The 27159-nt window shown below is 38.0% G+C and overlaps 1 protein-coding gene across 1 annotated transcript in view; it reads left to right on the top strand.

Moving 5' to 3' along the window:
• CDK6 (cyclin dependent kinase 6) overlaps positions 1-27159 on the top strand; it is a 138852-nt gene that overhangs the window by 10492 nt on the left and 101201 nt on the right. The window contains exon 3 of the mRNA XM_085050721.1: positions 21151-21286. Within this exon, the coding sequence (XP_084906847.1) occupies positions 21151-21286 (136 nt within the window). The remainder of the gene's footprint in view (positions 1-21150; positions 21287-27159) is intronic.

Genomic DNA, 27159 nt, shown 5'->3' with positions numbered 1-27159 from the left:
CATGTCTTATATTCTGAAAAATACTTGTACTTATGCATGCATGATTATTTAACAGTAATACCTTTAAACTCTAAAGCATTTTTATTTAATAAATAAACCATTTCAGAGTTTTCCACAGACTGGTTTTTTCCATCGTGTACTTTGACATTTTCCATTTGGGAAACTGCCATTTGGGAAGCTTTTGATGAGGTGATCATCAAAGAGTGGAAATGCAACTGTTGATTTCTGAACTCTTTTCAAAATACCTCATTGCATCCAAATTATTGTATTGATTTTCCTATTTATTTATCCTTCACCTTTGAAAATTTGTCCCATCCTTAGTAAAAGAAGGAAATTGTCTGCTAAATAATCCCTTTAAAAACAGACTTTAAAATTCTAACACAGTCATGTTTTCTTTAGGCAGAACAAAAAATGTTTTACATGAGTAGTAAGAAACTCTTCCGTATGACACTTCAGATGTCTTTTTAGGGTTTCAGAAGAAGATGGGTTTCTAGTTTCTGAAATATCTCACATAATTTTAGGATCAGATGAAGATTACACATACCTAAATTCAGGGTGTACCAATTTGCTCATATTGGTAGAGTTGTCCTAGGGTGGATTTCCCATTATATACCTAGCAAACAATCTATAAACTTAGCAAAAAGTTCTATATTGTTTTAGAAGCGTTTGTACCCACACTGACTGCTTATTAATCTGGGTGTTCTCTTAATAAAAGAAAATAAAAAACTAACTCAGACATTAATTCATCTTTACAGGAATTCCCCATATTTAATGATTGAAAGCTCAGTTCAAGTGCAGATGAATCATACTGAGTTTAAGTGAAACCTACTGAGTGTGGACTTTTGAAATATTAGTCAGTGCAGAATGTTACATATTTTGATAGAAACAGAGAAATGGTGAGAAATAGAATGGAAAAGCCTGTGATTTTTTTTCCTCTTTTATGTGAAACTTTGGCTAGTCTTTTAATATCTATTTGAAGTGTGGTCAGTGTGATAAATTGCTGTTTAACAATGCCGGAGAATTCCCTTCTCCCTGAAATCAGTTAATTATAAACTGGAAATTTCAGTACTTTGTTCACTGTTTCTTAAGTTAGCATATTTCTAGGAGCTTTCTGTGATCGTAATTCCTAGCTGCACTGGTGCTTTTGTTTCTCTTCATCTGTGGAGCCAGGGCTGTACTGTAAGGATAGAATTCTATCACTTTTTTTTTTCACATTTGATGTGGTATTTTGCATACAGCTGCAGAGTAGACAGTTACCTTTGAAAAGAACATTTGGCTGGTTTAATTTGATTAGAGCAAACCACCTCAATCATTACTGAGCTAAGACCGTTTTCAGTTTAACTTGGCTGTAGGAGTTGGGAATGTACTGACTGTGCTTAGATGTTTGGGGGAGGACTCATTTGGATACACAGCTACCACAGAAGTGAAACAACCTTAGAGGACCTTGCCTGCTCTGCTCTTTCCCAAAAAAAACGGAGGGCTGTGAAGCTATTGAATGTCACATTTAACTTCCCTTCATTGTGACAAGGAATTGGATTCCTTTCTACAAAAACAAATTGGAAATGTTTAATGCATAGAAATACAGGATCATACATTTTTTAAAAACATCGTGATACTAGAAACATACATAGGATATGAAATTCTTCTATTTACAACAAATATAAAACATGCCTAGCAACAATATTTTGAAGTTATGAGGAAATCCCACCTATAAATATAAATATGGTGGGATTCTCATAGATACATTATATCCAAGCTAAAACTGCATCCCTTTTCATAAGGCTCAGTAAGATTCCCACATTCTTTCATTGAGTTTATTTTTCTACCCCTTTCCTCATCATATAAATACCTTATGATTTTCTTTTACATTGTATATTAAAGATCAAATTAGATACTTCAGTTTCACAATATTATATATTATATATGTTTTTTGCTTTTCAGTTTTCCTCACTGGTGATCACATAGTTTTCCTAGAAAAACTCTTGTGGCTGTCTAGAATATAAATATGTCTCATAATAAATGACAGGCTTTCGATAAATTATAGTCAGCTGGTGTTCTCTAGAAAATACTGTCCTGATCTTCAAGTGCCCTGACTTTGCAGTAGTGGAGTATCATATATACAGTATTTTAACCAGAGGATTACATCTGAAGGAAGAGTTTCTGCTTCTTGCATTATGTTCTGAAAAGCAGTCTGCATAGTTAACTGCTCATCTGTGTCAGCAGCCTAACACTTGCTGCTAAGGGCAGAATTGCATACACATCTTTCAGATAATCCAAGAATCCAGTTACAAATTTAGGGCTTGAGTTTCTCCTGGTGAATTTAAAGAGCTACACTGACTCAAACAGCCTTCGTTGTTCAAATCATAAGGTCCTCATGTTAAGATGAACAAAAATGCATTAGCACAGGCAGACTGTGCAGAGGTGTCCTGTCAAGGGTGCATGTTTGAGACTTCACCATTTAGAGTTTAGATGCTCAGCTACTGAGCTCAGCAAACTAGGGTAAAAAAGTCTATTTGTTAGGTTTTTCACTGGTACAGATTTAGGACTTTTGTTGACTTGTATCACTCCTAATTGCAATCCCTTTTAGAACCACAAACAATTCCTCTCTTAACTCAGTATGTATCCTCTGAAACCCTCGATGTCTATTTCTGTGTTGTCACCTACGCGTTTTGTACAGTGCTGTGTTAGCTCTCCAACTCCAGGTTGCATCACAGATACTATCATTTCAGTGCAGTGTACATCTTCTTTCTTCAAGTGCATAGGCTTCTAGAGCTACAGTTAGAGACTTTTCTGTACAGTATTGAAATTTATGTCTAATGTTACTCACTGACACAGCAGTAGAACCTTTATTACTGATTTCCAGGTTTCTTCAGGACAGTGAAAGTTAATGACCTGTATTACTTTCCTCTACTAGGAAGTAGATTATAAAGTGAATCTCATTTTGCCAACTTTGTCTATCAGCATACTTTGTGAACTTTATGACATAGAGATTAAGCAGCATCTGCACTTTTAATTAGTGTGTTTATCCTTAGATAACCTTCTAGATTGTTAATGGAGATAGGCCTACCCACTGATCTTTGTGGTTTCCTCGCAGACATCTCTAATCAATTTGTTGCCTCACTGTTTATCTCTCTTTTTATAAAATGCTGAGCAACAAGGTTTGTTCAAAGCAGTAATACCCATATCCAGACAGGTTGGAATCAATGACTGTAGTCTGAAAATTAGAATAAAATGTTTCATTAAACTCACAGAAGGGCCCAGACAAGTTAATACTTCTGCAGAACTGAGCACCTGTATCTCTTCATTGCACAGAATCTCATTCATCATACTGCCTTTATGTTGTAACATAATTTAAAACAAAAAAAAAGTGTTACCTGCATTTCTTAATTCTGTGTTGCTTAGTATTCATGTCTCTATTCTTAAGAATTCAAGAAGGTTTCATTACTTTTAAATTTTATTTGGTCAGAGTAAAACATAATTTAGAGATGTCAGTTATTTCAGAAGCAAATGTTTATGCAGGAGTTAAATACAAATAAATGTAACTGGAACTGAGGATCATGGCAACACAAGAGCAAGAATAGTTAGGATTTGTACAGAAGAGTCAGGTAATGCATTTGACTAAAAATGAATGGTACTTGTGGATATAGATAAATCACAGACAGGTAGATGACACTGGTGAGGTAGTCTTCTTAGAAGACATCTAAAGTATATTGGAATATTCCAAATCAGTAGGATATTGAGATGTCTGTAAGCAAATACAGTTCTAAGACTGCTTAGTTTCCAATAACCCAAAGTTGAGAGTGGACAGGACTATTCTGCAGAAGCAAAGCTTAAGTAATGAAAGCAAATATAAATCTTTTGCTGTCTTGTACATCATTGAAAGGATATTAAGTCTGTAATTCTGGAAGGAACTGTAAAGTCAACTATGTCCACTAAAATAGTAATAAAGGACAATTTGACCACTGTTCATAGTAGACAAAGTTTAAAGGCAAATAGACAAGGTTTAAAGACAAAACAGAGATACCATCAAAGAAGTAGCTGTTCCTGGAGTACAAAAAAGAGAGATCACTCTGTATGTAGCCTGAAGTAACTTGCAATAACTGGTTTAAGAAATTATAATAAGACACACAGTCATAGTGGCCACAATAATTAAGTCTTACATTTTGGGAAAGGGATGGTTCCCAAACTTGACATAGTAACAATAGGCTTTAGAAAAGAGAGATTAAGAAACAAGAAGTAATCAAAAATTCAGCAGTCAAGAGGAATTATATGAAAAGGCTTAGATTTAAAATGATGGATACTTAAATAGAGAGTTGTAGAATCATGAGTTTTGTCAGTTGGGTCATACACCATTCCCTGACGTGATGCTCCTTCCAATCACTGAAATCCTGGCTGCTGTTTTGATCTCTATCCTCTTCCTGGAGGCTAGATACAGCAGGACAGTTTAAGATTGTTGTATTCTTAAACTCTCCAAAGGAATGGGAGATGTCAAAGCGAGACCACAGATTTTCTTCACCCTTTTTATGGCTGTGCTCCAGTATATCATGATGGATTCACAAAAGGTACACATAGGCATGCATAGCAAAATAAAGTAGGAATGTGAGATAATTGTAAGCAGACACTTAACTTTAACCATCTGAATATTCAAAGTGTACTCCACCCTAGTCATTTAGGATCTCCCCACAGTGAATGCAGAGTGAGCATGTGCTTTAAGAGAATAACTCAGCCCACTCACCCTCGGTGCCCACCCTGGCGTACAATGAAATGGTAATTTGACTCTAGAGGGAGCCCAGGTGAACAAGTATGAGAACTGGGCCCATGGGAATCTTGTGAGGTTTGACAAGACCAAGTGCTGATGCTGCGCCTGGGTCAGGGCAACCTCCAGTATCAACACAGACTGGGGGATGAAGGGATTGAGAGCAGCCCTGCCCAGGTGGACTTTGGAGTGCTGGTGGGTGAGAGGCTAGACATGACCCAGCCAGAAAGCCAAATGTATCCTGGGCTGAAGCCAAAGCAGTGTGGGCAGCAGGGCCAGGGAGGGGATTCTGCCCCTCTGCTCTGCTCTGCTCTGCTCGGCTCTGCTCTGTGAGATCCCACCTGGAACACTGCATCCAGCTCTGGGGTCACAGCACAGAAAGGACATGGACCTGGTGGAGCAACTCCAGAGCAGGGCCATTAAGGTGGTTAGAGGGATGGAGCAACTCTCCTGTGAGGGAAGGCTGAGATTTGCGTTTGTTCAGCCTGGAAAAAAGAAGGCTTTGTGGCCTTCCAGTACCTGAAGGGAGCCTACAAGAAAAAGGGAGAGGGCCTATTTACAAAGGCTTGTAGTGACAGAACAAGAGGGAATGGCTTTGAACTGAAAGTAGTTTAAATTAGATATTAGGAAAGAATTCTTTACTGTGAGGGCAGTGAGGCACTGGAATAGGTTGCTCAGAAAACCTGTGGTGTCCCATCCGTGGGAGTGTTCAAGGCCAGACTGGATGGTGCTGGGCAGCCTGGTCCAGTGAAAGGTGCACAGTAGAGGGTTTGGAAGTAGATGATCTTTGAGATCCATTCCATCCCAAATTATTCTCTGATTCTAATGCAGAGTGGCCACCCAACTGTAGCTTGCTCGATCTCAATGAGATTAATGCCAGTCAGTAAAGGTTGAAGGTGGAAAGTGGAAATGCTAGTCGAAGATTTGTACAGTAAATAACAGACGTCACAAAATCAAATAGGAAATTCTTTTGGGTGTGGGAAAAAAAAGTTAGTATTGAAATTAGATGATACCTGCATTATGAGAATTTAGATGGAAGAAGAAGTGAGTATTAGAGGGGAATTTTTTTTAACCAAAGTCTGTCGTATGTGGATTGTTGGTAAGAGCTTGTACAAGGCACTTGTTTTTATCAGTTGGCAAAAATGATGTACTTTCTGTAATAGGAGAGTGTGGGCTTCTGCAGAACGTGCTGACTTCAGACAATCTGCTTCTAGTTTGTGTTTGGCATTACAGTCCTAAAGGGAACTGATTATAGGTGGGATGGATGGGCATTGCCTGCTTAACCTGCACCCTGTTTCAAGCTCCAGTAGAAGCCATTTTGGTCAAAAATTGTTAATGTTTTACAAGAGGAAAATAACTGAAGATGTGTGTTGGAGATGGCTGCTCATGTGGTCTACAAGTAGTTTAAGGCACCTTTCAAAGCTTTCTCAGTTGTGGTTTCTCTTTTTGTCATTACTCTTTACTCTGCCATACTGGTCTCATACAGGATTTGCCACTCAGTGGGTTCATTATGTCATTATTGACAAATTTCTGCTGCTGCACGTAGTTTCATTGCCTCAGATTCATTTTCAGCAAATTGAATGATTGTAGAGTTGCAAAGAGTTGGAAAACTTTGGTGTCGATCTCACATTCCAGCCTGAATTAGCCAAGACCTGAGTTTTTGGAAAGCAGCAGTGCTATACCTTTATCTCTTGGAAGAATTTTGGGGAAATTTTTATTTTTTCCATAATTTCAAAACGTGTCAGCCCACATTGCTCAGTAATAGCTTTCAAAATTAAAATCAGCAGATCAGTAATGCCAACAGATTCTGCTCCATGATTTTTTATGTGGTGTCTGTTTTATAATTTGTCTTAACAGGCTTGAAAACAGTTTTGTTTATTATGGAGCTATTAAAGCAATATAGTAGTAGTAAAGCGAATAAGCTGCTCTGTTTGGAGCTATTAATGCTCTGTTTGCTCTATTAATCTGTTTGGATATGCATGTTGCACATGTATGTGTGTATATGTGGAAAAGGAAAATGTCAAGATTTCACTGCATTTAAGTTGAGAATTATTATTTTGTAACATGGATTAGGATTGTTAGACATATAGGACTGCAGTGAGTTTATTGCCTGTGCTTTAAAAATGTCTGAACAGTCTTTTTCAAAGTTTAAAAAAAATGGAAAGGGGATCAGGGCAAGTCAGGAAAAAAACATCACAAAAGCTAATTTAACAAAAAAAGTTTCATGGCATTAAAAATTGGAAAATGGAACTGAAATGCCATCTTACTCTTAAGTATAATAAAATAGTAAATTTTATTAAATGTATTCTGGAAAGAGTAAATAAAAATTATAAATCCTAATGTCAGTGGCAAAGATCCCAGGCAGTATCCAAAAAAGTAAACATCTATTGGCTTAACCTCACTGGGGCAGCAGCCAATTGAACAGGGAATGTCAGTGTTTAAAAGCTGCAGAACTAATTTTTTTAATAGATGGCTTTTTTCCCCTCTTGTTTGCAGTACAAATGTATATATTTTAAGGTTTTAGTGAATATTTTGATGGCATGATTATGTATCTCCTTTTAATATTGACTTTTTTAAGTTTTCAAGTCTTGTAAAATTCAAGGTCACTTTAAGCTTTCTTCTTCCAAGTTTGAAATTGCCATCCCTTAACAGCATTATTCACTCAGTTTGAGAAGTCAGTCATCCCAGAGCACATCCTTTATACAAAAATATTGCAATATCATTTGTCAGCTTTTAAATGGAGGCTTATTTAAAAGCCTGTTGCATTCTTGAAATAACTCAGCTAAAATTTTCTGAATGGACATGGATTATCATGGCTATTCTATCATTGGTCACTTATTTTCAGTAGAAAATCATGAGTAGTCATACACCCTAAGTGCTTGTGTATAGAGGCATCCATGGAAATGAAGACTACTGTGTCTTCCTCGATTTGGCAAAAAATAAAGCTCTACTGTGTATGTTTCTTCCAATGAACTTGAGACAGATATTTGTCAGTCAAATATTTTCAGAATCGAGAGACAGATTCTTGTATTAGAACATAGAGATACCAGTTGAGATGTTTGAAAACCAAGATGTGCCTGCATGAAAAGTAGGTAAGGGAAATCACTGGGTAGTTTGTCTTTTTCTTTGCAGAAAGTTACTTTAATTCTGCAATAACTCAGAAAGCAGCTGAATGGATCTTTATAAAACATGTGAACTAACTCACTTGTAAGTGGAGACAGCTGGGGTCTATTCAATATCCTGTGCAAAATGGTAGAGGTCAGCTTCCTGGAATAACTTAGGAGTTTTATTTCACACATATCCTGCTCCTTCAGGGACCTGGGGTGATGGTAAGGCTCTCAAACTAAAGTGTGCCATGAGGAAAAGCTTCAGGGCAGGAGCTCTCCTTTTAGCTCTGCATTTGGTGTGGAAGAGTGGGAAGCATCTTGTGACCTGAGGTATCTACTCATCCTCAACTGGGATGTTTGTTGTGCGGGTGCTTATTAGTGCAGGCAACTAGTCTCAGTTTTTTCTTCCAATCCTATATTGTGATTTAGGCATTGGGATACTAATCATGGAGAAAATCATGGAGATGTCATTGAGAATCATTGAGACTTCGGACAATCAAATTAGTATATTTGATTCTCAAATATACTAATTACCCTAAATATCTAGATTATTTTGTAATTTGGGATGTTTGTTCCTAAATCACTTACCTTGGCAGTTTTATGATGTCTTTTTTTCTCCATGCTATTAATGGAGCCACATCTTTGCTATCTAAGATTGTACATTTCATTAATGTGTTCCCTGTATCTATCCAATTTAATTATTCCTTGAGTTTGGAATCTCATTTCCTATCTCCTATTCCATTGTGTATTGAATATGTCAGTGAAAAAAAGATATCTTTGTAGGCCAGTTATCATTGGTAACTGTTCACTGTTCACTCATGCAAAAATTGAGAAGTTACATGATAGAGCAATTGATATAATTGGTAGTTCAATGCCTGTGGTGCAGTAAGCCTGAAATTTTACATAAAAAATTGTACGTTTATAATGATGTCCAGCATGATTACATACTTCTTGTATTTGTGACAATTTGTCTTCTCCTTGACAACTTCTTAAAATTGAAGATAAACAGAAGCAGTAAAGTAGAACTAAGAGGAGTAATTGTTTCTGTTAGATGGGAAAATGGTGAAAATTAGGGGGAAAAAAGTAGTGTGTCACTGGAGTAGGCAAGCTGACCACAGAAAAGGCTTCTGTAGGCTGTGGTGGTTCTGTATGCTGTGTACCATTGCCTGTTTAGTCAACTCTACAAAGGCTCAAGACCATCAGCTGGGGTGTTTTTTGCTGTTTCTCCAAACAGAGGTAAAAAGGGTGGTTGTAGAGTTTGGGGATGGAATAGAGAAAATAATGAGGAGCAACTCCTTCAGCCCTTATTGTCTCTTCACTCATTCTTGAGATGAAAATAATTACATTAATAAAACAATTCATATATGGCTTAGAAAGGGTTAGAACCTAATTTCTGGCTTACCCGGTATTTCTCCTCAGCTTGGCCTGGGCCCATGCTGCCTGCCTGGGCATCACAGAGCACACTCTGCTTTGTGGCACTGCCCAGGTAGATGGATCTTGTGTTCATTTGCCTACATGTACAAATGTTTTAGCACTCCAGGAGCCAGACCTTGTTTTGTGAGATTTGTTACAGTTTGCACATTTCTTTCAGAAATGTGAAAGATGATGTATGCAAAATAATAAAAATGCAATTTTGCTGTGTATTTACATCTGACATAAACTGTAATTTACAAAACGCTGAATTTATTTCAAAACTATCTATACATTTAAATGTAAACCCTCATCTCATGCTGCTGAAAGATGCCTCAAAAGAAAGAGTTGCCTTTGCCCTGTAGTAATAAAACAGTCGAATAGAATTTATTGCCAGCTCAAAATGCTACTAACACCTCATTTTCATTGCCAAACTCTGCAAATAATCTTTGTTTTCTTTTACATATGTGTGCAAGAGTTTAAAGGAAATACTTAAGGAGCTATACAGCCTGTAGAATACTTCACTCCCTGTGTATTAATCTTTAAATGGTTGGCTCACTGGGCCATGTAAACCGGCTGGAAAAGGAGGAAGCATGTATCAGACATCCACCTTTGGAACTGGAGGATGAAAGCACCTGAGAATCCTACAAAAATAGATTTTTTTTGTTTAATTTGCATATGCTATGAATTAATTAAAAAAAAAAAACCAAAACCAGCTTGATAGAGGAAATGACAAGACCGACAAGGAGCTTGCATGGCCACATGTGAATGGCCATGAATGGGAAACAAAGCACTATGATGTCCACCACTTAAAACACTTGTAGGATGTAATTCTGATGAAACATGTAAGGAATTTGCATGCTAATGGAAAAAAGGATCCCTTTTTATGTGTTGAGTGTTTAAGAGCAATTGCCCCCAGCTAAATTTATTAAGCCAGAAGAATCTTGTAAATTTCTGTTGAAGATTTATTAGTCCCATTTGTTTCTATTCTTCAGAACACAAATATTAAACTCAGTCTTGTGAGTTTGTCACAGGTGAAACTCCTTTTCAAATTAGAGGAAATTCTGGACCTGAGCCAAAGCCAGTTAAATATATGTACTTACTTCATGAGGCCTAGGTAAAGACTCTTATATGCTGAGCTGTTTGGGATTGATCCTGGTTTCTGAGGGTTGAGCGAATAGGGTAGAGGTGTTGTTTAGTATCTTGTTTTTTTTTCTTTCTACTTCTCTCTCATTTTGTTTTAACTTCCCCATGGAAGAAGTATTTTAAAATAACTTCAGAAATGAACTGAGCAGAATCTGGAATCCCACCAAGTAAAATTGATCAGTTACAGTCTTTCTGGGAAAGGGTCATCTTTCCTAAATTCAATGACATTTCAGCATCTTGTCTGAGTTAGTCATCTAGGCATCTTCCATAGCAAGCAGGGACAGTACCCTCCCCAGTGTGGTCCAATCAACTCACTTCTTTCCCCTGAATAAATGAAGACCTCCATGACCCATTCAAACTAACCACCAACCACTGAGTAGCTCTGTTACAGGAGTTGAATCTCTTCTGTGAAAGCTGAGAGGAGAGCTCATTGCTTCACAAGCTGCGCAAGGCTGTGGTATAGATGGATGGCATTTGATCTGTCTGATGATGAGTAGCCAAAACCAGCTATGTTCAGTGATATTGTTGGTTTTCTTGCAAGCCTTAAATCTGCCTTCTGCTGAATTTAAGTACTTTGGAGTCCCATGGTTTTGATACCTTGGTTTTAGAATAAATATCCCCGCACAGTTTTTCTGATAAGGTTATCTATTATTCTGCCACTCAGTCTTGCTTTTCCAATGCGACTTGAAAGGAAGAGGGCAATGTTTATGTGCATAGATCTGACTGCCTCAAAAAACCTGGCCAGATCCTGTTTGTTTTTATTACCCATGTGAGCAAATTGCCTTTGTCGTTTGATTTTTGGAAATCAGCTGAGTGCTGTTTACTTTTGGGCAGATGTGATGTCATTCATAGCATGTGGGGTAGTGGTGACAGGATACAGTACAGTGCCCCTGGAAGGTTGCTTGAGTTCACTCTGCTCCCTTCCAGGTTTTGCTGAAGTGAGTGCACTTCCCTTTGTCTGAAGTTCATGCTACCGCTGGCATCGTGGCACTCAGGAACATTAATGGGAATACGTCTGGCATCAAAGCCTGATCACAGTCACTCCCCATACCACGTGTATCCAAAAAGCACTGTGAACTGCGTATCTATTTTTATGTCTTATAACCTCATGCAGGACAAATTTGTGGAAATCGACACACAGAGTGTACACACCTTTTTGATTTTTCACTTGGCTTACTGCTGAATGTGGCAACTGCATTTACCACCTAACCGCTTGTGTTGAAAGTGGGCAGATACATCTGATCCATTTTCAGAAAATTTTGAGCAGATCTATTGAATCCATAAGCAGGTTCTTTTAACATATGTAGACATTTTTTCAAAGTTATTTTCGTGCAGTTTAAATATCTGGTATTAAATTGCTGTTTCCGTTTTTAAGATAACAAAATTATTCATATCTATTGCTGTTTTCTAGTCCCCCAGGTTAAGACTGGGAAAGCAGCAGTTCATAGTTTTACTCATTTCAGAATTTAAGAACAAATACTGTGATGAATGCCTTAGAATACATAATGAACATAGTTTTCAGAGAATGCCCATATTCAGGAGTTGACTGCTAAGGGTAACTAAAGAGTTAGGAAGGAGAGATTGCGGTACCGATAAGGATGCTGAAGTCCAAAAGCGGAGCATGCATGTTGGGCCCCGAGTTTTAGAGTTCTCACTGCATGGCTGAAAACCAGACGGGGGTTGAAATGGCAGGCAGCAGTTTACATTGCTTTTTCCCAGTAATGACTGGCTGAGTATAAGGAAGATGAAAATTACCTTTTTTTGCTTTTTGATTTTTATTACTGTGCACAGACAGTGAATTGTCTTTTTTTTTTTCTCTTCTCTGCTTTCATTTCTGAAAGATACCAGGCAGATAAGGCAGATGAAGCTTTAGGTAATGTATATACTTAGAAATCACCCAGTTTTTTTGCATGCTGGAAGTTAAGAGCAGTGTAAGTTCTTTGTTAGTTCAGGGCTGGTGGATCATGCATGGTAAAGATCTATGGCAGGTTTACTCTGCACACTAGTACTATAACTTCAGAATTGCATTCTTCTACTGACAGGTCTAAAAAAATTCCATAAAGTACTGCAACTCAAAGCTTGTGTTGTCATGTCAACTGACCATGCTGTCATAGCAATAAACAGGCTGTTAGAAGTTTTCACCTGATTTCCCAGTGGTGTTAGTTTTATTCTTCTACCAAAGATTTCCTTTTTAGAGAGACAAGAACTTCTGTATAAGAAATGATACCTCATAATAAGCACAAATATATATAAATGGGCATGAGAGTGAACCATTCAATGTTCTACTGTGGCTTACTCCTTTGTCTGCCAATTGCTTTCAGTTTAATACATGGATATACAGCATGTTACATTAAAAAGTCTGTAGATTCCCTGAGTAACTCCTTGAATACATTAGAAAACACCATTCAAAGAATTAAAAAGAATGAATTTTATTTTCTTATTAACATCTTGTTTTACTAACATATATGCCGCTTATTTACTTTGTGCATGTTTAGTATTGTCAACTTTAGCCAATTTACCCTTTCAGGTTTTTTAAGGCTTTCATCTTCTTCTGTTTTGTGCTCTTTTGCTTTTGCAGTGGAATTCATGGTATTGTTAACCTGTGGAAGTTTTCCCTTTTCAAAAGTCATCTCTTGATCCTTCTTGGAGAAAGACGGACTGTTCGGTCCCAACTCTACCTATGAAACATAGAAATATACTTTCTTACAAGGCTTTAGTGTGTCAGTGGCTCACAAGTCATTACAATAGTTAATACCAGTAAAAGAATGACAGCAAGGTATTTTCCATCTGTTGTTCTCTCTCCCCTTCTCTTCACCATCACCAGCTTTGGACTTCTTTCAGGTGCTGCCAGTACTGGTCCATCCTGGGAAGTTGTAGCAACATCATCAGGGCTCAGGTGTATTTGCAGCCTTTAGCAAGGCCCCTTACTTTGGTTTTTCAGTGTCTCTGACAACTATGCCCTTCAGAAGTACTCTCAGTCAGGCTGTTTCTATTCTACACAGGTTGCTTGAATCCTGAGGTCTTAGCCTATGCTGGGTGGTTAATTAGGACTCAAAAAGCACATGAGTTTTCAGTACAGCCATCATCCTCCAGTAGAATTGTGGCTGTAGAGCAACCTGGACGTCTTTCAGGAACAGCAGCCCCTGGATTGGTGATAAACATCAAAACAGAGGACCTCTTCTGACACCTTCTACAGTAGCTGCTTCTTTACTCTTAGGTTCCCCCATGCATCTATAAAAAGCAAGAGTTTGTACTCAAATTTGCATTGGATTTACTTACAACTTTAAAAAAGCTGAATTGCACCTGAAAAAACTGCTCTGATATTGTAAGTACTTAAAAAACTATATGAGGTGGTACAGAGTATCAAACAGTACATTTGATTTTTTGCAGTGGACACTTAGTGATGTGAAGTGAGGGGTTAGTATTTCCTTAGTTATTTTTGATGTGTTGGCATAATGATTAAGTCTCATGGGTAGTGTAGATAGATTAGATTATTAAGACACTGAAGAATGAATGATAATTTTTACTGTTAAAAAATCTTCTGAAGATGAGTTGTTTTTACTTAAACCTAGAAGACAGATGATCAGCTTAGATTTAGGTCCTGTAGGTTTGGCCCAGGCATAAATTCAAAATGTAAACTGAAGTGTGGAGTCTGTAACTAGCAGTTTGTGAGCTAAACCTGAGTAAAGACTGGATTTTGTTGTATCTCATCTTGTACCATGTTCAGCTGGGAGTCCCGAATAACCTCTGGGCTCTTTTCATTTGAACTAAACAAAATCAATATTCAGGCATAAGTTTTACTTACATGTTGGGCAAATTATGGAATCTAAAGAGGAATACAGCTTTTCCCTGAGAAAGGTATGATAAAGAAGATCTAAAAAACTTAACAACAGATGCAAACACACTGCCAGTGGAGCAGGAGCATCTTTAATTTGTACTCTGAACTGGAAGCTTACGGACGCTTACTGGAAACTCACAGCACGGTATAGCGGCAGTGTACATGACTTTGAAAGGCAGTGTACATTTGCTTGTTGAAGGATCACATGAGAGGACTATGAATAGGTCAGACAGCTATTGCTGATCCTAAACAATCTGTCAACGACTGTCTTCATAACAGGCCATGTTATTTTTCTGATTTGGGGGTGACTTGGCGTGTCCCTCGCCTGTCCTCGGACAGACTGCTTGGTAGGGCAGCACACTGGAGTGTGTTTAGGCACCACCCAGATGGTATTTTCCCTCGGTAATGTCAAGGGCTCAGTGCGTGGCCAGTTTGGATAAAATCAATTGCAGTGAGTTTGTTCGTGCACTGGTGAGGCATTAAGCATTTTAAACACTGGTAAGCTGTACGGTAAGTCCTGGAGTGAAGTTCTGCAAGGCAGGATATAGTTTGAATTACGGAGTATTACCAGATCCTTTTCTGGTCCTTGTCTATTAAAGATAATCTCCCTTTGCAAAGAAGGTGAAGGAGAAATGGCAGTGTGAGGGCTAAAATAGACAGCATGGTGCTATAAACAAAGAACGGTGCAGAGAACATCTTGTCAGACCTATTTTTCCTTAAAGTAAAACTCTTTAACAACTGCGTCTTTCAGTGGCTTGGGTGACACACTGAGAAAATGTACTTGGCCTTTTCATCCTGTGGGGACAAATCTTGGTTTCTGCTGAAAATGAAGACTAGTTTTGGAGCAGACATTTGTCTGCATCACAAAACCATTCGGTCTGGCACCAGGGCTCGTCATTGCTCGAATGGGGCCCAGCGCAGGAGAGCAGGGGTGTTGCAGGTCAGGGCTGCAGTCAGGACTGAACGTTGAACGCTTGCCCAGTCAGCCCACTCTATCGGACTTTAGCCAGTGCTATTTACTTCGCTTTCAAGAGCATCTATTTCTCTCTGTCACTTTCTCTGTCTCTTCCTCACACACACTTAAAGAACAAAAACCTCTTTTATACAGCTAAGCATTTTAAATAATTTTTCCAAGTCAGAAAGGGAGAGAGACTGGAAAAAATTACAGCACCAAGTTCAGCTTAGAGATGAACGATTGCCTTGTCATCCTAATGTCCCCCTTCCTTCCCTTAAACCTCACTGGTGAGTGGGCTATAAGCAACAATATTGGCTGGGCTCTGCTGGAGTAGGTCTCCAGAAGAGGATTTTTTGCTGCCTTGCTTTCATTATACAGTTGCTTCTCTGGGGTAGCTCGTCTGCTCTGTGCGCAGCGAATAATGACTGAGTGACTTGAGAGTTGAAAACATCTATCTACATAACATCAGCCTGTCCTAGATAAATTAATTTCTTTTATCTGATGTTAAGTTCTGCCTTTACTGCTGTTTGCCTGAAAGACATTTCTTCTGCAGACAGAAAGTGATCCTGCTACTCTTTCCTGGAAGGAGAATTGTTCACAAACTTCAAGAAAGTAGAAAGTAGAGAATAAGGATTTAAGAGATAAAGTTACCATGACCATTGTAGACATACCCAAGCCTGGGCATCTGGCTGTTTCTGGATGGAGCTGACTGGGCTCGCTGGCCATGCTGCAGGCAGTGCTGTGACCTCACGCTGTGTGTTTCCAACACCTTGGTGGTTCTGTTGGGAGCAGTTGGCATCTCTCTGTGTTAATGCTGCACTCTGCTGTGGCGGCATATCTTAAGCATTGATACACACAGGGGCAGCTGAAGATGGTGTGACAAGCATGTTGGGAATCTCTTGAAGACCCCATGTGCTTCTGAAAATTGAACTTAGGTCTTGCATTACTACGTGGTCTTACGGATGTTGTCCCAGGAAAAATGCAGTTTAAATATGAGGTACTTTGAGTTTTGTGGTCTGTTCATCTGCATGTGCGCTTTCTTTCATCTAAAAGTGTTTTACTAAGGCTCCTTTGAGCAAGAAAGCTCTGCATTTGAAATACCAGCTTTGAGTTGCATGGAGAAGTAGGTGATTGCTGATTAAAATGAGACAAAGCAGTATGTCCTGAACAAAGGGAAAGAGCTTTGTCATATGTTTCAGAGTGGGAAGCTCTGTTTCCTGTTTTGCAATGGGGGACTTGGTTCTCCCAGTGCACATGTTCCACTCCAGTTGCCCAGCTATTGCCTTCCTCACCTGAGAGATGACCCTTTTGTTACAATACATTGGGTAGTTGTGATTCCAAGTAGCGACTCGTTTCTGTCAGCAGTCTTTTTTGTCATCAAAAGGAAGAAAGGAAAAGGTAACTTATATTAAAAATAGGGGTAAAACTGTTCTTTTTCGAGGAGTACATAGTTTACAAAGTTGGGGCAAACAAAGGACTTCCTGGTGAGTGGCTTCCTGAGAGCACAAGAGTCTAAGGCTTCTGCTGAAATTTGAACTAAAAAGATGACCGACTGTCGTTCTTCAATACTTTTAGGTATGAGAGGCAGACATTTTCTATGCCCTTCAAAAATTATGAATTTCCAGGACTAACCTGAGCCAAAGGCAGTAAAAGAAGTTATTCAGGTCTTCCTCCCCATATTTGTCAATAAATTTTAATCGTGACCTGTGATAGTCTTGGTATCCCGCTCTTGTGGTGTTTACATAAACACTGTCAATACACAAGTTCTGTGCTGGTTTTCTGTCAAGCAGATAAATACCTTTCAAAATTAGGTTGAAGCCACCAAACTATTCTCATCTGTATTTTTGCTCAGACTTGTGAAATCTTAAAACTGTAGCATGTTATTATGCCACTCTTTACCTAACCACAATCTTCTAAAGCATTTCTCCTACACATAAATCAAAGGCTCCAGTTATCTTCCCCTGTTATGCATAAGCTAGGAAGTAACTCTTTCTAGGAAGACACAGTTCCAAAGACAATTAAAGTAAATCAATGTTAATAGAAATCTTTAGGGGGCAAGGACTGGTTTTGTTCAGTGCTGTGAGTGACCCTACAGGCATATGTATGTATTCATGTTGGATTAGTCCTGCAGTAAAAATAGCAGTAAGCCTTTGGATCCATCAGCAGTAAATACTTAATTTTTGGTCTTCCTTTTGACTATGATCCAGTTAATTTTTCAGATGTACCTACTCATCTGTTTGACAATAGCTGAGAGAAATTATGTCTTACAGTTATTTCAGGTCTTAAAGCCAGATCTGTCTTTTGGTATTTCTTGCAGGTGGTTTGTGGTGATGGATCCAATCTCCATTGCTGTCATCTCAGTGTGTTCAGGATAAAAGTGTTTATGTCACTTGAAAGTGGTAAACTTCATAGCAATTCTCAGAGCATCTCACAAGCACATCCAATAACATTTAAGGACTTTCTGAGATCAGTTACCAAATTAGTACCAGCCAGCAGATGCAATAATTTTTAAAGTTATTATAAAAGCATTATAAAAGCATCAGGTATTCGTATTGTAAAATGAAGGGGAACTGAGGTTGCATTTGTCAGATCATATGTTGTAAGAAACATTAGAGATTTCAAAGCGCATCATACGGTTTTCTGCATGCAAAAAAAGCCGAAGTATTTTTCTAGGAAGGCAGGTATTCTACTAGATTATAGAAGGAGAGACATAAAATAGAGACAGAGATTTGTATCTGATAAGCTTCTACTTTAGTACAATTAACTTGAAAAAATGTCTGCATTAAAACATAGGTTCTCCGTCAGCATCTCTTCAACAGTGTTCCAGTTCAGATCAACATGTTGGGCGGCGTGTGACTCCCAGCCAAACATCTTGTTAAATACTTGCAGGATTTCCCATAGCGGATCTTACTTTAATCAAATAATTCAAACATTTCTTTTGTAAGTACAATAGAAGGGCAGGGCTTGTGTTTACAAAGCATTCAGTATGGAAATCCTGTATTAATTGAGGTACATTTACTTCACTTAGGACAGTGTCCACATAGTAACTCTTCAAATAAACGGCCTTTTGCTGTTTCCTATTCCAGAGAGGCAATCACATGGGATGTTAACCCATCACATACAGAAAATCATGAGGAAATGGCTTCAGAGATGTGCGATGTAGGTAGCATGTTCCTAACTAAAGAAGACAACTTTATCACTGATATTCTCACAGTGAATGGAAAAGAGTATAATTTATAAAAAGTACTTTTGTCCTTGTAGGAACTACTAAATATAGAGGCTGTGTGTCTTTCTCAGTCTATTGCAGGAATGATTAGCAGGAGTAATGCCAGATGTTGTATTTTTGTAATATCATTGATTCATATAAGCTGCAATTTAAATTATTATCTTTCTGAGGTAGCCAGCTGTATTTTCTGTGAGTTAACACAATGTGCCTCTACCCAACCCAGTGCAGAATCTGTAGCTTTTATGATTAACAGTACAGCATCTAGAGTTTCACGTAAAGAATGTATAAAAAGGTAAGATAATACTATTACTCACTGATAATATTATTACTTAATAAAAGGTAATCAGAATTGTGCTTCACTGAGTTCCTTCTTTTGCTGTGCCAGAAAATGCCAGAATCAAAATAACCCGCATACAGAAGAATTAAACAGAGAATCAGCATTTTCCTCCACAGCAAGTTGGAAATTGCATGTTGCTTCTATGTTTAATACAGTGAAATATTTTTTCCTTTTTCCTTGAATTATAACTCTGCTATAGTTGAAAATCTATTTTTGCCAGTGCATTAAATACCTGGCAAAAGGGCTGTTCTAGAACATTTTTAGGTAAATGTAGGTCAACACAAAGGAATCATACAGTTGGAAATATTTTCCAGTGTTTATGTTCAGATGTTCAGACCTGTCTGGCTCCTCTCTATTTGCATGTGTTGGGGTTATAGGCAGTCCGGCTACATTCCACATTGATTTATATAAATATATTGCAGATTATAAACCTCCAGCCAAATACCAGCAAATTTCACTTTTCAGGAAGGTTTGTGACTTTTCACAAACCTTATTTACTGTGTACAGGACATGTACACCCCATTGAGGGAATCTTAGAGAACGGTATGTGTCATTGTGAGAAACGTGCCAAGACATATTCTCTTACAGTCACTGTGTTACCATAATAATTAATGTTTGTTTGTTCATATGATGAATACAGATAAAGTACAGATTAGTCTTCTAGTAGAGGCAGGGTAACAGTCTTTCCAAATTCTGGAACTCTGGTTCCCAATTTATTACTCGCTCAAAAGCTTCCTTAACCTAAAATGAATGTACATGCATGCATTTTCCAAATATGGTGGCTAATAAACAATTTTCAAGTGTCTGACCAAAGATTATTTAGGAAATGCTGTCAAAGTCAGAGCACAGACGTACCATGGTAAATGTTAAGTGAAAAATACTGCTCTCTCAAACCCAGGTTACATTCTTCCCAGGTGGTTATGCCAATTCTAGTCTTTCCTTTTCTTCTGAATTATATTGGTAAGAAGTGAAATCTCAGTACAAGATCTCAAGTACATGTTGTCCTAGTCTGTTTGTCAGATGTCCTCTGTGAAAAGCAGGGACCCCCAAGGCATTGTGTGTGATCAGCTGTCTTCAGGTCCTGCATATAAAGCCTTCAATCCTTGAACAAACAAGAAAAATATTACTTGATAACATTACCAGAAATCCTGCACTTCATAATTCTAATAAAGTAATTCTAAGTAAGAGGATGAAAGATGACAAGTAATACAACAACATCACTGCTATGATGTTGAAAAAAATTAAGCCATAGTATCAACACTGGTTTGGTCTGTTGTCAGTGAGACGTTGTTCAGTTTAGCTGTGTAGACCTTTTTCTTAATAACTCCATTCATTTTTTAAATCTACTGTCACCTAGTAAAAGTAGTGATTCATTTTTTGCCTCGCCTCTGAGAGAAATGAGATCTGATCTGTACGGTGTAAAATTAAATTAATAAGCACAGGAGTAAAGTATGTGAGCAGGGAAGAAATGTCCTTCTGGCTGTTTAGGTGGTTTTCTGTTAGGATTTTTTAGAACTGGGACTTGAGGAAGAATAGTGAAAGTCACTGGCATGAATATAGGTGTGAAGCATAGAAGGATAGGCAGATGTTTTTCGAAAAGATAAAACAGTGGTTCAAGCTGGCATGGTCTGTGAAGTGGAGAAGATGAGAGAAATCCTACCTGAAAAGAGAAGACAATAGAAAATAGAGTAATCAGATAGGAATGTGGTCTTATGAAGAGCTTTGTAAATTAGTTTGGTGTTGTGCAACAAGGTGAAATGATAAAGAAATTTCAGTAAAAGAATGACCAAAAATTATGAAAGAGGTAGGGACATCTTGTGCACAAAGCTTTTTTCCAAACTTTGTACTGACTGAAGGTATTCCTTGAATCCAGAAATTTGCTAGAGGAATCAGCAAAAAAATTCTGAAGAAGAAGATTTAATTGTAGAGCTGTGTGATGGTGAACGTGGGAGTTATGTGGAAAGAAGCTGAAAACAGTCTGTGTATTTTTTCTCAAAAATATTTCCTGGGTTTTTTTTTTAATAACTGAGTGCTGGAGACTAGAATGTGGATAAATATAAAGTAATTTTCTGTATTAACTCTAGTTGCTGTGTCAAAAAAAATATTTTCTTTTCATGTAATTATTTTACATTCAGTAGTTGATGAGTTCTTAATAATTAGTCCTATTTCAGATTTCACAAGTGAAAGACTGAGATGGTAATTTTGATATATCAACTGTTACCTGATGAATCAAGAGCTCAAAGATTGGTCTGCCTTTGGAAGGCTCTTTTCCATCTATATACTGTAAGAAATTGAAAGGGACATGCTTGAGATGCAAGGTTTTCCTGTACTGGTTCCTGTATACTTAACCTCTTCTGTTCTTTTCCTCCTCTCAGATTGTTTGATGTGTGCACCATGTCACGAACAGACAGAGAGACCAAGTTAACATTAGTGTTTGAACACGTGGATCAAGACTTGACTACTTACTTGGATAAAGTTCCAGAGCCTGGAGTGCCTACTGAAACTATAAAGGTATTTAAGGAGAAAGATTTTAGGAGATAATATTTCAGAGATAAATCAGAGAGACAAACTGTGTTTTGATTCCATAGGATTTTGTTACATCTCAGTTGAGTAGTGCCCAGTTTGGGACATGAACTGCAGCACAGAGTAACAGATATAATCTCTATGTGGCAATGTTTCACTTGTGGTTTTTTCCTCTTTCAGAGGTCTAAATTTCCTGAATCTCTACTGTTTTACCAAATGTAGCATTCAAACACAGGATGGACATGGACCTGTTGGAGCAGGTCCAGAGCGGGGTCACCAAGTTGATTAGAGGGATGGAGCACTTGTCTTACGAGGGAAAGGCTAAGATTGTTCAGCCTGAAAAAGAGAAGGCTTAGAGGTGGCCTAATTGCAGCCTTTCAGTACCTGAAGGGAGCCTACAAGAAACATGGAGAGAGACAACTTACAGGAGCATGTAGTGACAGGAAAAGGGGGAGTGGTTTAAAACTGAAAGAGTATGTTTAGATTAGATATTAGGAAAGAAGTCTTTACTGTGAGGGCGGTGAGGCACTGAAACAGGTTGCTCAGAGAAGTCATGGCTGCCCCACCCCTGGAAGTGTTCAAGGACAGCTTAGATGGCGCTCTGAGCTACCTGGTGTAGTGAAAGGTGGGCATGGCAGCAGGTTTGAAACGAGATGATTTTTAAGGTCTCTTTCAATACCAGTAAGGCCATTCTATGCTTCCATGATTCTGTGAAATCATTAAGAATAACCCTTGCTTGCAGCTGCCAGCAGATGATTCTGTTATTGTTTAGGCAGAGACTACTTGAACCTTCCGTTAAAGGTGAAGTGCTGGATGTTGTTAGAATGGATAAAATAAATCCTGTGCTCCTTATCCCTTTTCCTTTGCCTTTTAATTCCCCAAGAGACTACTTTTGTTTTATGTCCTTCTTGTCAGAAGAGTTTCTGTGCATTGTAATAGCAAATGTTCATTGTGGACCTGTGGTGAGCTCTTCAGAGGATGGGCTGAAGGGTGGAGGGCGTCATGACCAGTTATATAAGCTGGGAAGGCTCTATATAACTGGAAGGATGATCATGAAATTTTGTTGTCACATTATCTCATATTCTGCATCTGTAAGGGAGGACCTCTACCTAGGATAGCATGTGCTTGCATTGTTGGTTATAAAATGCATATACCAACTCCTCTGGTTTTCTGGGAATTTCACAGCAAAGTGCCACGTTGAAATGTTTAACAAAAAGTTTATACCTGGGAAGAGAAGCAGAGGAATTGATGTTGCTACATTTTGACCGTGTCTGTTTAGCATTTCTTCCGATTTTCGTGTTTTCATGAGTAGAAATAATTTTGTGGTTTCACAGATGCATTATCTTGAACTTGTACAAAGTACCTTCTGGAAGTATGTTGTATCATCTTAGTCTGGCAAAAGTCCACATTGGGTAAAAGAAAACACAAAAACTATTGGAAATTTAGTTGTATTAATAATTGTTCGACATCTTCAAATTTAGGAGATATTTGGTCTTCAGTAAAATTAGAACTAAAGTGGATAAAGATTTGTTCACTGGTGTCAAAGTCACATATGCTTAGTATTGGTTCCAGCAACCATGTTTTTAACCAGCTTTAGTGGATAAAATAAAATTTTTAAAAATGCGTGCTGCATTGATTCAGTCAGAAGAAGACAGGAATGTACCTATTACATTGTAGGACTGCTACATGATAATGCTATTAAGGTTCTGCTTTCCTCCTAGGACTTCAAAGCTTCTTAAGCGAATTGTATTTCAACTTAACTGACATTGTGAAAAGAAGATGCAAGGTGACAGGCATATTGTCTAACTAAATATGTTGAAATTGATGGGAACTGAAAGACCAATCCTCTGAAATCTCAGTTTGAAGTATCTTTTGATCTATGTTTCATTTAAAGGAAATACAGAACATGATTATTGTACTAAAGTATTTGTGATTTCCAAAAATCCTGTTCTAGAATTGCACTATTAGACTGTAATATGTATGTTTGAATATACATTTCATGGAGATTATATACTGATGAAGGAAATTGTTGTGCTTACTTTTGAAAAGCCCTGTTCTGCATACATGGTTTACTAGTTCAACCCAGTTGCTATATCTGATAGTTTGGCACAATAAAATAGAAAAGCTACACAGAAACAAATTGGAGCAATTTTGGTCTTTTATGTACAGTGTAAATTCCACTGCAACCAGTGAAATTAGTGACTGTAAAATTCAGCTTGTGGTACATAATCTCTTTTTAAATGGGTGATGAAAAATGTAAAATTGCTGTTTACATGGTCATCGCTGTTGATTTCAACATTTTCACAGTAGCTGATGTGTTTTTTCTTGAATCCTGTTTGGCATAGGAAAAAAGAAAGATTCTGTTAACTTAAGTTGCACCCTGTTCCTTCATGTTTGTGTCAAAACACCCAGCTTTTGCTGATAGTCAGGCACTTTTGCTGATAGTCAGGGCTGATCACGTGAGGAAGGGTCTCAAGGCTTGTTTTTAGTATATTTCAATACCATTCTAATGATGCGATCTGTATGGATAATCCTGGTAAAAACTGAAGCAAAACATACTTCTCCTGTCTGCGGGGAAGTACTACAATTTTGTAGCAGCTGAGCATTTAACCCAGAGCACATACATCGTTAAATGACTAATCTGACTTTTTATAGTTTGGCTTTTGAGGTTAATATGGATTTGTACTTCATTTATTTTCCAGAATTGCAGACAATTTGTGTAGAGTATTTGCCCTCACCGCCAGCACAGTACAAAACAACTGCCAGTATTGTAAGACCATCTGTTAAAGTTCTGCATGTGTCAGCAACACAGAAGTGCCAAATGAGCCAAGTAAGCTCTGGATAGCTTGAAGTTGAAGGATCTAATATACCTCTTTGGCACCATGGTGTAAAATCAACAGTTGTTAGTGGAACTTGAATGACATAAAATTACTATGAGAGAGGTATCAGCCCCAGAAGATCTTTTCTGTGTGAATTGACTACCATCATTACATAACATTCAGGGAAGAGAGGCTCAGTTTTTGCTGGTTTGGGGCATGCTGGGGTTTTTGGTTACCAGCTGTCAAGAAATATAAGTGACATCGGTACCATTTTAAAAATTTCCTTTATGTTTTGCAGGCAATAGTCAGACTGTAGCATCCAAAGAAATTAATTGTATTGATCATTTAAACTTTTTTGTTAATGCTGCACAGCAGTGCCTTTCTAATGCCTAATGCCCTGCATTAGGAGTCACCCCAGAGGGCGTTTTAGGAAGATATAGACAGGTGTCCATAACATCATAGAAGAGAGGCCATTTTCCTATGAGACATTGCCTGGTAGTGGGAATACTCACCTAGGATGTAGAGCAGACATGCTCACTTCCCCTTTCTGTCACCAGGAGTGTGGATGCTCTAGTCTATTTCTGTGGCTCTGGCTTCTGAGTTCTGGGTTATTCTGGATAGAGGAATTTAAAATCTTTTCTGCTGAAGTTCTTCCATTATTATTTAATGGAATCTGCTTTGGGCTGGAGGGATGGCGAACTTGTGGACATAATGTTCACTTTTGAAAGAGAACTATATTCAGCCTTTAATCTACTTAATAAGTATTTGTAAGTGCTGGATTGTAGTCACGCTCACACTTGCTGGCTTCCTTTGTCAGACCTGATTAATATATATTCCAAATGGCATGAATCAGAATCAGAAATGGTAACACCTTCCTTCTTTCCTCTCTACCCATCGTCTCCTCCCTTCCTTTTCTTCCTGGGATACTCTTTAACTTCAGAGCAGTTTATGTGGAAATGGAAGATATGAGTTCAGTTTCCTCTGGACACAGCTGTTAGTCATGCACAGGTCTTTGGTAATGTTAATGGTCTTAGCAGTTGAGCCTCTGAGAGACTTGGCTCATTAGGAACTTTTGTTAGTTGACGTAAGGGTAGTGGAAGTGGGAATGGCTTGTCTCTCACAGAAGGATGATATTTTAAAATAGTTAACAGACCACTTAAGCATTTTAATGTTTTAGCCTTTGGGACTGAAGCATGTTTAAGCTGCACAGTCACATTTTGTTCTGATACTTGTGAGACTGGCATGGTTTATTTTGCTCCTAAGTAGTTTTGATATGGATATGGTTGTTATAACGTTAACTACATTTTTAATGTGGAAATCATGCATGCGCAACCAAGATGATGCTTATTGATTTAAGATATTGCAATATATTTAATAATATTTAGTTGAATCTATGTGTGTCATGGCTTAGTAAATAAAGTTGTACATTAAATGGTTAAGGAAAGGTTCTTTGGAGTTTCTTCCAGTCATCTTGTTCTGCTGGAGCAGAGAGTCTGTAACAGTGAGAGGGGACAGCAAACTGTTACTGAGGTTAATTTTAGTAATTAACAAAGTTAACTTTCTGAGGTAATGTCATTATAAGAAGACTTATGGCTTCTTGCAATAGTTTTCTTGCAGGAATTTAGAATTTAGGCTATGTGTGCTTAGTGGGCTGTGCCTGTTTCAATCTGACAGCACAGGAGGGAACAGATCAAAGGTCTCCAGTATAGCAAGTGCGTATGTTATCTATCATGGGATGTTGCAAAAGCTGGGAATGTTCTTCTACCCAGATCTGTGATATGTGAATCTTCATGGTATTCCCGCCAGCCTTGAGCAGGGCAGCCACATAACAGAATGAGCAGGGTTCAATGTATATGCTTTTCTCTGTTGTGTCCTGGTTCCTTACCCAAGTGAATGGCTTCTGTGGATATTTTTTGATTTCTTCTTTGCATAGAAAGCCAACATACCCATCTGATTCGGGTATAGAGATTTTGGTATTTAGATGCTTAAAGTTTAGAAAGTACAGCACTGAACCTATTTCCCTTTCGTGGACTTATCTGATAGTAGCCCATAAATTGAATTTTTAAATATTAGCCCCAGTCAAAGATTAGATGTTGTTGTTGCATCCCTGTGCATTTCCTTAACTTACATTACCTGCTATCAAGCCAGGCAGACTGGTCACATCTTTGCAAGACTCTTAGAAAATTAATATGAAGATGCTGTTTCTCAGAAAACAGACCAATGTTCACTGTTGTGAAGTGACTCATCAGCCATATGCCATGGTTGCACCTACTCAGTTGATCACGTATGAGATGTGAAGCAGATGTCACACAATCATGCAGTTCTGAAAATAAATCAAGATATTCCAGGAAAACAGATTCACCAGTACTGAGAGTCTTCAGAGTGTGGCTGTATTTAACAACATCAAAGTTAAAAGTCACTAAAAAAAAGAACCTGCTTGAATTAATACGAAAGATACTAACAGAAGAGCTGTCATTATCATTTTCCTGTCAGTACTTTTATGGTAAAGAAAGATGCAAGACTTAGTGAGGAATTTGGAATATACAAATAATGGATCAGATCCCCAGCTGATACTAAGAGGTATAAATCCATTAGATTCAGTGAAATGGTGCCTATTTACAGCTGCTATGGATTTCATTTTTGTGGATTATTTTGCAACAAATTTTTTTTCTGAATCTGTATTACAAAGAAGAGTTGCCAGTATAAATAAATTGAAAACAAAAGGGCTAAACTGATATATCATTGTGGGATAAATCTTTTTTTTTTTCTTCTTCTGTTATCCTGCTATTAGAGGTTGGACTTCAGTGTGAAAGGGTAGCAGGAAAGAGAGCAGGTGTCCTGCACAAGCTCTGAAGGAACTAAACCTTTAGAAATGAATATTCTCCAGGGTGGTGGTTCCCTCTATTGTAGATGGTGCAATTTCTTTCCCATACTGTGTTGCATGTAGAGACACAGCTACATCTCCTGTGGCAGGTAGCAGGTAGCAATGTACAACCTGACCAAGGGTTTTGGAGGGGTCTTGATTCTGTGAATAAAGGGACT

The sequence above is a fragment of the Lichenostomus cassidix genome, chromosome 2, assembly GCF_008360975.1.
Source record: "Lichenostomus cassidix isolate B80296 chromosome 2, HeHo_3.0, whole genome shotgun sequence".
In the NCBI taxonomy this organism is placed as follows: domain Eukaryota; kingdom Metazoa; phylum Chordata; class Aves; order Passeriformes; family Meliphagidae; genus Lichenostomus; species Lichenostomus cassidix.
This window is presented reverse-complemented; position numbering and strand designations above follow the sequence as displayed.